Below are 14,289 nucleotides of genomic sequence, written 5' to 3' on the forward strand. Positions count from 1 at the left end.
AGGGGAATTTATTTGGGCTCAGGCCCACAGTAAATTGTGTCTGAAAATGGAAGCATCCCCCTGTTGTTTTACTGTATAAGGCTTGGTGATTGGAATTGGTCTGGCTGAGGTAGTTAGTCTGGATCTAATTCTGGGCTAAGTCTGGGTGATTAGACGTGTGGCTGCTGAATAACAAATGAAACGTTACCCATGAACATGTCACACTAATCCAGAACACATAAGAGCTATTTAATTGGCCTGAGTAATAAACTTGCCTTTTTACTGGAGACAGACTCTAAATCAAAATCTAACTAGGGGCATGAAAAATATGGATGCAGTAGCAATGATTACAGACAGTGCCAGGAGGAAATCTGTCAGCTTTTAGTGTAATCACAGTGTCATGAAACACACTTCACACCCCACTGCCCAATCTAGATTCACTGCAGGAAAGTCAGTATGATCAGCATGTTTTTTTTTCTCAGTCTCAAACCTGTGTAGGCAGAACCTGTATGAATCATATTTCTTTCTTAAGATTCTCCGACAAGCCTTAGCCTGATCCAAACCAGATTCTTTCATCGGTAAAAGTCTGATGCAAAGTTTCTTTGATTTATCTGACAACTCACTATCAATAAAGAGTACGCGCTAAAGAAGATACGAGGAATTGAGGATTCATAGGTCATTGTTGATTGTTCATCTGATGAGCAGTGTGAGCACTAATATCCACTGTTGAAATTCATGTTAGTTACCAACCAAATAGTCAGTAGTCTATTAGTCCATCTTGGAGCATAATAAAGAAAGAATGTAAATAAAACATCTTTGGTATGCCTTGCTGTAAAGGAGGTCCAGCCTGCTAGGGGAGCATATGTGGGTACAGGGGGGAACATTTCAGAGCTGTGAGTGCAGCTCATGCCTAATGCAGAGCAGAACAAGATAAGAGGCTGTAAGTTGTACTGTAAGGGATGGAGATCTGGCCCTGATCCCAAAGTCCTGCTAAAATAAATGTTGCATGCTGACAGACAGTTTGGCTGACCCAGTTTTGGTAAATTCCAAAATGTAAATGAAACCAAGGAGCGGAGCGCTGAGTGGGAGGGAAAAGGAAGGGTTCTGTAGAAGGGGGAGCCGCTGGTCTCGTGCATCGTAACAGATAAGGTTGAGTTTGTTTGTTTTTTTCACAGCTGCATAAGAGTCAGCTGGCTCAGGTTGGTGCTGCCACCCAGGCCTCGGAGTGGTTCGCACCTCAGCAGCGGTCAGGGAGCAGCCCTTCCTGTACATTCCTGGGGCTGAGGAAGATAATTGGTGTGGTTTAGGACAGGGAGAGGCCCTGAAACAAGACTTCAACCAGAAACTCAGCCGCTTGATTCCCTACTTCTCTCTTCAGACCCGAGTTCTGGTTCACACACATGGAACAGGGTCTGTGTCTTCCAATCTGTAGGTCTGCGGTCCAGCTCGATACCATTCAAGTGTGTGCGCTCACTGTATTCATTATTATAAGGCAACGTATGTTAAGCATAGAAGGAAATGTGAGTGTGAAGAGAGCAGATGCCCGGCCGCTCATTGAACACTTCCAAGTTTCCTTTAAGCCACATCTTTCTCATCTCTCTTCTCCGGCTATCCTTTGCCTTAATGGCTTACATTTAAATTCTAATCACTGTGCTTTGAAGGCAGCTCATTGTCTGCCAACATCTCATTACGTGACATACATGCGAAGGGACTGAGCAATGTTATTGTTGTTCTTTGTGTGAGGTACTGTAGAGCTGCTCGTGATTACTTGAATGGAGGCCCACATTTTTGGCTCTGCATCAGTGTTTGAAGTGGAGGGTGTCCTGTACAGACTCAGCCCTCACATGCTCTTCTTATTAACCCTCTCCCAAAGTTATTGATGACTGTCTGCCCTAGAATTTAAAAACAAATCCTAGACCTGCAACCTAGCTTCTCAGCTATTTTCCATTGTCCACAATATGCTGCACAGGTACAAGGAGAGGGAAGCATGCCATAATAAAATGATTAGGATCACAGTTTCTGAAGTCGTAGCCTGAACTGCAACAAAGAGGCAACCTTTCATTTTCCAGGTCAGTTTCATGACTAATTTATTCGCAATTGTGTGGAAATAAGTTCCATTTGTAGTTAACAAAAGTGATTGCTGAGAGACTGATTAGATGTTTCCTTAAACTGTTCCTGACCAGACTCTGAAGGGTGTAGTTTCCCATAATGAAAGGCAATTTTAATTTCTTTAAACAGTTATGGGATCCTTTTACTTTACTCCACTGTTCGTGCGGTAACTGCAATTCATGTGGTTTGTTGTACTTACAGTAAGTCGTAGAATTCTGTACAAATGGCAGCTGGCATTGAATAATGGCATAAAGTAGCAGTTTTAATGAATCTGAGAGAAAAGGTCATGATTGTGCGGTTTCTGTTTTAAGTTCATAATTAGTATTTGAAAATTTCATCCACTTAGGATACGCCCATTCTGTCTGACCTTATTTCAGTTGGTAACATACTATAGTAAAATACCACCTCATAAGCTATCAATAATGTCTTTATAGAATGTCTTATGATAACATGTCAAAATGATCTAAAAGCCATTTCAGCTTGTTGTTGACATTGTGAAGAATCACTAATGTCTGATCTATCATCAACGGAGCATTGATGTTGTGTAATGACAACTTTTAAGAGCCTCGTTAAGGCCGCCTATCTTTTCTCACCCCTGTGTTCAGTGGACATTCCACAAAACCTCCTTGCACCGGGGCAGATACTGTACACAGGTGCACCCGACAGATAAAAGTCTGTGCTGTGATGATACTGCGGGTCAGACCTCGGCTACCAACTTGAAAAGAAGCATGAAGATTGTTACTCATCCAGCAGCAGTCGCAACTGTCATTTGTCTTACAGTGTACTCACAGTGTACATAGAAAGAGAATATAAACACAATGCAGCATCTTTCTATTTTAGCCACTTTTCACGTGCTAGTTAGGTTTCATAGCAAAACATGTGCTGTAGGAATCTGTTATGGAGTCACTCTCAGTAGACCAGCTGTACAGCAAGTCATTACTGCTGCCACTCATCCATCAACAGTGGTGTCATACAAAGTGGGGGAGTTACAGGAGAGGGCGACACTCTGGCCTCCGCTGACTGAGGGGGTTAATCATGTTTTCATAAACACACTCTGATGTGGTCTGCTTTGATACGCCATATTGTCTGTGCCGCTGCCTGCTCCGACACACTCCTCAGAGCGCAGCAGGACACGACTGTTTGGAATGCTTTGGCCTGACATGTTGTGAGTAATTAACCCTGATTGATAAAAGATGAACTGCCGCTGCTGCAGCAGTGGGCCATCTGCATGCACGCACCCACACACCCACGCACACACACACACACTCGCGCACCATGCACACACAGCTGCACCTGGGAATTTTGGCTTATTTACAGCATATTCACAATGCTCATGCTCCTACAGAGGAGAAGAGGAGAGGTAAAAAATAGGTAACAGAAGCTGCAGTCCCCTCATAAGAATCGTCATGAGAATCTCAAATAAACACACCGAGAAGAGATAGTATGTGACTCATTTAAAGAGCTCTTGACTTTTCTGTTCAAGTATTTTATCTAGATGTTGGTCATGGTGGAATCTCTGACATGGGGAAAAGTTCAGTGAATATCTATCTACCAATCTAGTATTTTCTTTTTTTCCTGGATTTTTAACAGTCCAAAGCAGCTGGCCTTTCAACTGTAGCATCCCAGGGAGAATCCACAAGCTACTAGTTAATCTCTGAGGAACTTAATCAGTACAACCTCATCACCTTTCTCATGTTTTCCAGATATCAACTGGATAGTTTGAGGTAGTGAGTGGCTTATTACTTTTCCAGAAAATGTGTAATTCCCCAAAAGACCATGGCATCTGTCAACAGAAAGAGTCAAACAGACCTCCCCCCTCAAAAAAAACAACTGTTCCACCTCAGATGTATGTTTATACTTTGACTTTCTTTCCTTGTCAGCCAATGTATCACATATAGTCACAGTGGGCTCAAGCTGAGCTCATCCTGTTGGTGCTCTGCTGTGTGGAGATGGCCACTGAGACGCTGTTAAGCACTGACAGACCATTTCACTCTCTGCCTGTAAAAAACACTACAGGCTTTAAAGGGAGCTTTTGTCTGTTCTGATCCTGTCCAGCGGTATTTGTCTCCCTCCCCCAGCTCCCCTCTTTTAACAGAAGCCCTACACATTTAGTGCCCCCCCATTGAGATCCCTTGGCTCTTATTATGTTCTTATTTATGTATCCTGTTACAGATGGAAGTCATGTCAGAGACCACTGAGTCAGTCTGCTCAAATATTTTCCCTCCAGTTGTGTCCAGTGAGTTGAGAGATGAGTGGACAGGCACCGATTTCCTTTTCACCGTCTTCACCAAATGTTGTGATTTGTTCGAGGTCCATCTCCATTGCAGCTGTAGTTTCTATGAAGATTTAATCAATATGGGCAGAGCAGCCTCACTGACCTCTTTCACTAACAATACACATATTTGTGTGTGTGTGTGTGTGTATTTGTACAAGTGCATGTGCACATGTACATCTTTCACTAGCACAGTAGAAAATCCTGTGAAAATGTATTTTTTGGTCAAATAGGACAAATGAGTTTAGTGAGGACCTGAAGCGCTCTGAGCAGATCACATCTGTCGTCACATCTGGTTTCTCCTATATATGTTATTCCTTAGCAATCTGCTGCACATACTGCATCCTTCTTCTCACAAAGGCTTCACAATCAACTCAAACAAAGATGAAGGAGGATCTCTGGGGCAGATTTCAGTAGCTCTGTTTGAGGAGTGACAGTAATCGGCAAGCCAGATGAGACCTTGCGGATCAAGTTTCAAGATTTCACCTGCTTTGCAAGGCTAGGGTTCCACTGTGAATCATGATCAATGTGGTACATTTTCTAAACGAGTTGATGCAGCAGTACATACACACACACACACACACACACACAAACACAGTGTTGTGCAGGACGCACATATGCAAGGTTATTGGCATATTTGCAGTGAAGAAAAGAAAATAACAGAATTGGAATGGCAGATGTGTATCTAACCAAACCCCATCTCTCTCTCTCTCTCTCTCTCTCTCTCTCTCTCTCTCTCTCTCTCTCTCTCTGTCTCTCTCTCTCTCTCTCTCTCTCACTCTCACTCTCCAGCCCTTGGACAGATAATGCTGTATGTGGATGGGATGAACGGCCTCATATCTCACAACGAAACGGTCCAGTGGCTTTACACCCTTGTTGGCTCCAAGGTAATGAATATGCATGAATCCCTGCCACAGCCATATATGTGTAGTAAAATCACATATATAACACAATCTGTGCATTGACTTATTTGACATAATTATATAGTTTACTACTCTGAAAAATGTCATGCCTCACTTTGTCTCAACATGCAAGCCTCCACCATTTCAGCATGGTCACCTCAGCCCTCTAGTGTCCAGGTTGCATCATGGCAGAAACACACACTGAGGATAAGCAACACATGAGGACAACAGCACTGGCTTGTCTTCCTCTCCCCTCTAGTGTGATTGTCTCATTCTTTTTTCTGTTCTCCCTAATTCCTCTTCAGCCCTCCTCTGTAAATATTGACATATTTGGCACCCACCATGTTTTTTTCTCAAAGCCATGTCTGCCCAGTCACTTTACACAGCAAATCTTCCAGTGTTAACACGTGTTGATTTTTCAGTGACAAGTTGTTAACAAGTTGTTGATTAGAGAGCTGCTTGTCTACTTATGGAGCTGATATGGCTCTGGGGTTGGTGTCCAAAGCTATCTAAAAGTGTTTAGATAGTGTGTTGTGGTTGCAGATTGTTGATTTTCGGACTGTGAATTAAATTAACACTGATTTTGCTGTGTATAAGATCCATTACTCCCCTCTCTATTAGTTATTCACTCTCCATTTCGCAATACTTTCCATTTCTTCTCAGTTCACTATCATTACCAAGATTTTATTTCATTCAAATTTTAGTACATTTGTGCTATTTGCCTTTATAAACTTGTGAGGAATAGATAGGAATACAGGAATATAGGAATGAGGAGGCCAGAGTACTGTATGTTCCCATGAATTGTCACATGTCATCATGAGGCTCTTATCATATAGCTCAAGACCATTCAGACAGGAAAAGCTTTTTTAAGACAATATGATACTGTTTCGTGTTTGCAGTATCAAGGGCTGGCACACATCCTGCATCATGTTGGTTAGTGGCTGTGCTGTAAAACACATATAGTTTGCAGTTAAAATGAAATGGATTGCGTGTTAGTACAGCACATGAACTGTTTTTCCTCTTTGTGTGCTGTAGTTTCGTCTGGTGGTGAAGACGGCCCTGAAGCTGCTGCTGGTGTTTGTGGAGTACACCGAGGCTAATGCTGCCCTGCTCATAAAGGCTGTGAACGCTGTGGACACCAAAAGAGGTAAGAACACAAGTTAACCAGCCAGCAGTTCAGTTGAAGTGACTCATTCAGATGTCAAGATCTACACAGGTTTATAAGATAATTCAAGGCAGAGCTCTGCAAACGCATTTAATTCCACCATAGTGGTAGCAGTGCTGTTCAGGTGACCGCAGATCACAAACAGGCTCCTATTACATTACCGTAGTCAGATCAGCTGTCCTGAGCAGCTCCCTAGCCATGCGTGGAACGAGGCTTATTGAAAACGACTGTAACTCTCGCCCCTGGTGGGGTTCAGTTACCTGCCGCTCTAAAAGCTCCACATTGTGCCTAGGCCTGCAGTAGGGGGTTGAGCGGTGGCGTGGAGGGGTCGGGTAGCCATCTGTCTCAGCTCTGTCTTACCCCATCACTCCTGCTGTTGCGTAAGGAGACTAAAACCTGATCCCCAGTCTCCCGGTGAGAAGGAGACGGACTTGACCCTGGTGGCTGGGGCGCAGAGCCGCCGATCGCTGAACTGTCCTGCTCTGTTTTTCCTCCGCCACAAGAATGCTATGACTGCTTTTCTCCTACAGGAGCCAGCAATTGTTCCCCAAGAATAGCTGAATTGTTTTCATTCCTTTGGTTCCTTTTTGATTCATGCACCTTGGTGGAGCTGCACGGTTTGTGACAGATATTTTTTTACGCCATGAGATGAGTGCACAGATTAGTTTCAGAGATTTAACCTTAATTTTTATGCAGTGTCGGTGTAAACCCTGAAACACTGATAGGTGTGTCTAGCTTTTTTTGTCATGTGACTTACAATGTGTTGCATGTCTCATGGTGCTGCAGGCACAAAACTGTGGTCAAACGCCATGGAGATCCTGGATGAGAAGGATGGAGTGGATACAGAGCTGCTGGTGTATGCCATGACACTCATCAATAAGGTCAGTAAATACCACTTAGGGCTTTCAATGTTATTAGTGTATTGACCAGCAGTATACATTTATTTACCCTGCCTCTTGGTCTGCTCTCTGTTTCTCTCCTCTCTTAACCTCTATCTTTTAGACCCCATTTACACCTGGTATTGAAATGTGATCTGTATGTGCACATCTTATCTGGACAAGGAAAATTGCATGCAAATGCTAGGTGTAAACGCACACGCACGCATTAGTGTTAGGGTTAGAATCAGAATGCGATCGGATCTGCCAAACCACTTTCAGAGGTGATCTGGCTCACATTGCGATCGGATCTCAGCCAGAGTCAGCCAGGTGTAAATGCAAACCCGTACAGTGTGTTCACATTTGTGAGAAAGTACTGCTCATGGGGTAGAAACATCATGACTCCCTCTGAGGCACTGATCCACTGAATTTCACCGAAGGACTCAAGCGCCATCCGTTCGCCTGTTGCTTCTTTCCCTCATTCATAGTGAAGGAGTCACTATAGCAGTTCACAGCAACTGCAATGACAGTCGTAAAAGACGACCCTGTCTGCCTCAAATGAAAACTAAATCCAGGCTGTACAGTGTCACGTCTTCTGACCTTACAGTGGCTATGTTTGTTTTTGTTGACAGTGCCAATTCCCCACCTATTCACCTGCTTTGCATAGAGTGCACGGAAAATGAGATCCAATCACAATGTGGACAGACTGCAGATATCATGAACGCATATCAATACCAGATGTAAATGCAAAGGATGTTATCAGATTGATCATTTTACAGATCATATTTTAATACCAGGTGTAAATGGAGCTTCAGTTTCCTCACAGTGGGGTTTCCCTCATTCTAGATTTTATTCTCTCTCCATTTTATTTTCCCTTTTTCTCAAGTCGTCCTTCCACACTTTCTCTACTGACACCGTTTTTTTCTCTGACTGTTAATCTAAAATGTGACAGAACTATAATCATGTTTGGATTGCATGTGTTTATGTATGTGTGTGTGTTTGTGTGCACGCATGTGTGTGTCAGACTCTGGCAGGCCTTCCAGACCAGGACTCCTACTACGACGTGGTGGACTGTCTGGAGGAGCAGGGCATTGAAGCCATGGCCCAGAGACACCTGAGCAGGAAGGGGACGGACCTCGACCTCATGGAGCAGTTCAACATCTATGAGGTCAGGAACCCCACACATCCACCCACTACCACTCTAAAAACCGACCTTAAACTAAAGTTCATAGGCCTACATCTCTCACTTAACTCTCAAAATATTTTTTACTCATTTTCTCATTGACGCCCATGTATTTTTGTAATGATACCATGGGATTTTAACAGGGTTCGAGGGCCCGAGGGTCATGAAACTGTGTATTATAGCTGTTCTTGTGTGTCTGACCCAGATGACTCTACGCCATGAGGATGGTGACGATGAAACCCAGTTGCCTCCCAGCGGTCGGAAGGACCGCCGGCGGGCCAGTGTCGGCGGCACTAACGAGAGGCGGGGCCTGGAGAGGAGACGCAGCCGGAGACACTCCCTCCAGAACAGCAGAGGCCACGCATCTGCCCCAGCATCCCCCTGCAGCCCCCATACACACACAAGCAGCTTCCTGCCCTTCAGCGGCCAACGCATCGAAGACATCAGCGAAAGGTGAGGAGAGGAGACGGAGAGGAGTGGAAAGGTGGAAGATGTTCAAGAGAGGAAAGGGAACTTTATCCTTGCTTCCATTTTTACTTGAACTTGGCCTGATCCTGGTTGTAAATGGTCAGCCAAGAGGGTTTCGTTTCGATCTTGTGTATTTTAATTTTTCTCTGCCAGTCTTTGTGAACCAGTCTGAGAAATCACTGAGGGAAAAAAATCACAAAGGATTTCTGGCCCATGCATTTCTTCTCTGTTTCACAGGAAACAGCTTGACTGCCAGTGTTGTATTGTATTTCATTCTTGGACAGATGTGTCTATTCTATCCAGGGCCAATGTAGAGAATTTAATTATATAGTAATAAAAGAAAGGCAAAGGGGCTGCTGTTGCAAAGTGACATTTAAATTAATCTTCCCACTGTCAAAAAAATTCTTCAACGTCTGCAGCTGATGGAAATAGGAAGCTTCTGTAAACACAGTGATATGAGCTTTGTTCTGCCTGTCACTAGTAATGCTTCCTTCAAAGACAGTGGGTTGAACTAAAACTCTGCCATGCCATGATCTGTTTTATATACAACAAGCCTTCGTGACTACACAAACTCAGAGAAACCACAACTGGTGATTCAGACAAGAAGCAAATTGCAGTCTTGTTTAATTATACAGTAGCTTGATTAGATTGGACTGTGTCCTGTACAGGCACACAAAAAAAACTTGGTCCCAAAGTCCCTGCTCATGGAAATTATTATTTGTGAACCCTTTGTCCCACTTTTTTATTATAGCATGTCTCTAAAGTCAGTGGACAAAAACTGGGCTTGAATTGTTTGAAGTTGGGGATTAATAAGGGACTTGCCTTTTGTCTTTACAAATCACCACAGATAGATGCCTTCCACACAATCTGATCCCCTATCATTAATGGAAAGCCTATTTAAGTAGCATACCTACTAATATCTCTGGTAGCACTCAGGTCTTCAGGTAGAGTTGAATTCAACCCAGCGGGTCATATGATACCAGACAAGCTCCTTCCAGTCCACCACAGGAAATTCAAGCCGCCTTTGAAGATCGCTGTTTTCCATATTGTTAATGAAATCCAGACAACCAAGAGGAATCCTAACAGCAAACTGGCCACAGACTCACGTATGACGATGTATGCCCATATCAGTTCAAACACTCAAGATATTACCACAACTGCCACAACACTGGTTATTGAATTAGCCGTTTTTCTCAGAATATTCCTCATTAGAATCATCTGTAAAAATGCCACTATCCTACACCTTTTATCTTTAATGTAGTTTTAACACTTGGCTGTGCATATCCACTTCAACCAAAGTGTTTAGGGACATCATCGGAAGAGAATGGCATGAAAACTTACTAACTTTCTTCAGTCTCTTTCATTGTCTATTCTTATCCTAATACTCCTTCGCTTTGTTGTTGTCCGTCACTTCTTTGTTGTCTCTGCTGGGCCATTTTCCGGTGTGTGTTTTCATGTTGTCTCTGTCCAATTTCTCTTCTCTTCCCTCTCTCCTGCCTACATCCTCCCTTCCCTCCATCCATTCCTCGACCCCTCCTTCTCATCACAGAGAAGAGGAAGAGGAGGAAGAAGAGGAGGAAGAGGAGGAGGAGGGAGAGGATGAGGAGGACGAGGACGAGGAAGAGGCAGACGATGAAAGTCATCCAGTCACTGAGTCCTCTAGACAGGGCGTTCACAGGTATTTTAGGCCAACAGGTTTCCCACGAGTGATTTCCCTACCGTTTCCCTAGTTTCTCTGTCGTTTCAAAGTATGATTATTCCGTTCACTTTCCCTTTGTGCTCCTATTCTTGTATTTTGTCCTCCTAGTGTGGTTCCAGCTGTAGCGGACACCTCTAACGTGTGTTTGACTTTAAAGTGTATGGTCAACATCATCCCTAATGCCAGTGAGCCTGAAGGGGAGAGAGAATATCTCAGCTCCAAGACCAGGGCGTCTCCTCCTGTGTCCACCCCACCCAAACACAGGGCCTTTAGTCCTTGCCTTGTCCCTCCCCAACAACCTGACCGCATCTTCCCTGCTGCTTTGAGGAGAGTGCCGGGCTCTGCACGCCCTCTGAGCCAGTGCATCTCTGTAGCCTCTTCTTCCTCCTCCTCCTCCTCCCCCCTGAGAGGACGTCAGTCGACCCCAACCTCTCTCCCCCATCCTCTCCCTCTCTCCCCTGACTTGAACCAGAGCCAGGTGTCTGTTGGGGCCAAGGAAGGTGAGAAGGGCCAGGACAGAGAAAGGCGCTACAGGTAGAGCGTAGGAGCTACAGTTCACCTACTCACGTTGCATCTGTACTCCCATTAAGTCTCACAATGTTGAAACACTGTCCTCCACATCACTGGTGTCTGTGTCTGTGTTTGCCCGGGTAGCTCACTGTACACCCAGCAGACATACGGCTGTACCTGTAAGCATCTTCAGAGTAAAAGCAAAGATACAGTAATACTACAAGTTGAAATCTTGTTTTGTTTCTAATCCTGGTCCTTTAGGTATTAAAGGTCACAGTGGCCAGAAACTGATACATTTCTCGTCAGATGTGATTTATGTTGCATCTATCATCTCCAATGGCATATAGAAAAAAGCAGCAGAAGGTTTGAACAAAGACATATTACTTCCTTTGCTCAGTTGCTGGAAAGAAAGATGTTCCTGTGGAAAACACTACATTTTGCTGACATTTACTGCTCATCTGCCTTTCATTGTGGTACTGCACCACAGTTAATCCAAGACAAGTCCATCAATGAATTCCAAGCATAAAGTGCTACATAAGTCACAATTGACTGTCTCTTAGTTGTTCACGTTTCTGCATAGAGATCTGTTGCAATAGAAACAGGATGGACTGCCAAATCTGGACTGGCACAGCAGTGCCTCAGCGTGTATCCCTGATCCCATCTAAGCATAAATGATCCCCTGTTCCCTATGTAGGGGACAATAGCAAGTGAGCCAATGAAAGCTCCTCAAACAGTCAGCTTCGTGAGGATTTAGATTGGTTTCATTGTTTTCTACAGAACACACTGCATTGGTAAGATTGACAGAGATATCGTCTTGCTCCTCTCGGCTCTGTTGTCGTGTGTCTTGCAGCCCTCTTACCTCCGACTACTGTCTCACTACCCTGTCTCTGTGACTAACACTTGCACATTCTTCTATCTTTGGACAGCCTGACCTGACTGTCCCTCTCTTTCTCTTCTCACTGTGCCATCTCTCTGCAGTCAGACAGATGCATCACATACAAACAACTCCCATACGTCTTACACAGCTAGAAAGCCCTGCTGGGCTGAAAGGTAAGGCCAGCAGTCATCGAGTCAACTGTTAGAAGTGTGTGCAAGGATAATGCAGATAATATGTATTTAAGTTTTGTGTTTTTCATGAATATACATTGTGCAATGCAAACTGTTCCGGGACAAAATGTGCATGATTTACAATCGCATTCGACATAGCCATAAAAGAATTCCCAAAAAAGAAGCAGGGCTTTCTAAAAGGTCAACTTGTGAATGATTGCCTTGTTGAACCCTTTACACCCTGCTGCCTGCGTGGCTTTAATGTCTACCGTCTTTTATTGCCTCCACATGCGCAGGCAGGGATGAGCATGCCACCTGCAGATGCCCTTCAGAGAAAGCACAGATTGTCTTGGCATGGCTTCCCTCACAGGGTTGTTCAAATGCGAGTGAATGACATATCAAGGTTATTTACATCAGTTAGCTCCCTCCTGGCCTAAAAGCTGTGCTGTTTTATTCAACACGGGCACAGCTCGGTGTGAACTGTCCAGCAATATGACACTGGAAAGGAAAGTGTCATTATCTAACACTTTGTTGTGTCACTGGATATCACACATTCAGGCACATCAAAGCACCTGTTGAGATGTCATACCCTCTCCTCTGTCTTAAAATGGAACAAAGTGGTGTTAGGAGAGAAAAAAGCATTTCTTTTTTGCCCTTCTTTTAACAGAATCAGCGCCAATGGCACTCCGTACCCTGGCAGGCACCAGGCTTCTACAACACCCATCCATCGCTTCACCAGTTCGGTTAACTCTACACCAGACGCCAAGCCTGACAGGTCAGCGTGTAACCTTTTCCACAACTAAATGAGAAAATCTGGAAGATATGGATGATTAAATGTTACTCACCCCACCTGTAGAACTCCCTTTTGAGCCAATTTACAAATATCTACCAAAACACAGAACAACCACTCAATGGTTTCACATTTGATCTCTCTCTTTGGCGAGCAGACCTGCTTTAGGGGGCTTGCTGACCTCCTCCTACAGACAGCACCAGGAGTCTTTGGCTGCAGAGAGAGAGAGGAGACGCCTGGAGAGAGAGGAGCGCCTGCAGAGGATCGAAAGGGAAGAGAGGAACCGCTTCAAGTGAGTCGGACACAGCCGCCTGCACTGCATGGCTTCATATCAGAGAGACAATATGGTTTCTTAACACTGTACCATAGGCCGCTCTACAGCCAACAAAGAATTTAAAAGATCATACTGCACTGCTAAGCTGTCTGATGTTGGAATGTGTGTTGGATGAAATACTGAGGTGGCTCTGGTCTTATCAGACTCTTGGGAGATATTCACAAATCTCCCATGAGTCTGATAAGAGCTGGGCTGTCTCTTTTTTATTAGGGTCATCAGTTAGACATACTGGATCATGGCAGGAGTAGATGCAAATGCAAATGTTCTTTGTTTATTCTCTTGGTCATGTAAAGGCTACTTCAGGATGTCAGACTGCTGCGAGGCTCAGGTGTCTAGTTTAAGACTATTATGTTGCTCTGTTTTATCCCCTTGCCCTTATCACATCGCCCTTTTGAGTTAGATAGCTCATCAGATACGTTTAATACTGTATGCATGCAAAAGCAAACATTAATTATATATGAATTATATATTAATTTATATGTACAGTGAAATACAGGTCTTAAATTATCTGTCTCTTATTCACTCACTCATCTCTCTCTCTCTCTCTCTCTCTCTCTCAGTCGAGATTATGCAGACAAGAGGGAAGAAGCAAGACAAGCCAGAGAAGATAGGTGAGTTTACTTCCATGGGTTCACAATAACGCTGCAGTAGTGACAATACAGACCATAAAACCCAAAGGAAGTTTGTGAATGCTTTGAGATCTTGTTTTGAAATTGATAGCAGATGTAAACTTGAGTTGCACCTTGCCTCAGGCTGAATTATAGGTGTCAGGGCCCCAGTAGGCCTGCTCAGCATTAAGACATCCCAAACTTAGCAGGACAAGGTGTGTAATTGCGTTTTGGCATGGATCTGGTGTGTGTGTGTGTGTGTGTGTGTGTGTGTGTGTGTGTGTGTCTGTCTGTCTGTCTGTCTGTGTATACAAATGCATGCACAAGAAACATTGTGCAATATTTTCA

The 14,289-nt window shown here is 44.1% G+C and overlaps 1 protein-coding gene across 1 annotated transcript in view; it reads left to right on the forward strand.

The window, feature by feature from the left end:
* Window positions 1–14,289, forward strand: part of fhod3b (formin homology 2 domain containing 3b) — a 91,177-nt gene that overhangs the window by 62,765 nt on the left and 14,123 nt on the right. Inside the window, exons 6-16 of the mRNA XM_078287158.1 lie at window positions 5,153–5,247; window positions 6,298–6,409; window positions 7,214–7,308; window positions 8,327–8,470; window positions 8,691–8,938; window positions 10,503–10,631; window positions 10,761–10,935; window positions 12,145–12,212; window positions 12,877–12,984; window positions 13,157–13,291; window positions 13,894–13,944. Of these exons, the coding sequence (XP_078143284.1) occupies window positions 5,153–5,247; window positions 6,298–6,409; window positions 7,214–7,308; window positions 8,327–8,470; window positions 8,691–8,938; window positions 10,503–10,631; window positions 10,761–10,935; window positions 12,145–12,212; window positions 12,877–12,984; window positions 13,157–13,291; window positions 13,894–13,944 (1,360 nt within the window). The remainder of the gene's footprint in view (window positions 1–5,152; window positions 5,248–6,297; window positions 6,410–7,213; window positions 7,309–8,326; window positions 8,471–8,690; window positions 8,939–10,502; window positions 10,632–10,760; window positions 10,936–12,144; window positions 12,213–12,876; window positions 12,985–13,156; window positions 13,292–13,893; window positions 13,945–14,289) is intronic.

Source organism: Centroberyx gerrardi, chromosome 12 (assembly GCF_048128805.1).
Source record: "Centroberyx gerrardi isolate f3 chromosome 12, fCenGer3.hap1.cur.20231027, whole genome shotgun sequence".
Classification (NCBI taxonomy): domain Eukaryota; kingdom Metazoa; phylum Chordata; class Actinopteri; order Beryciformes; family Berycidae; genus Centroberyx; species Centroberyx gerrardi.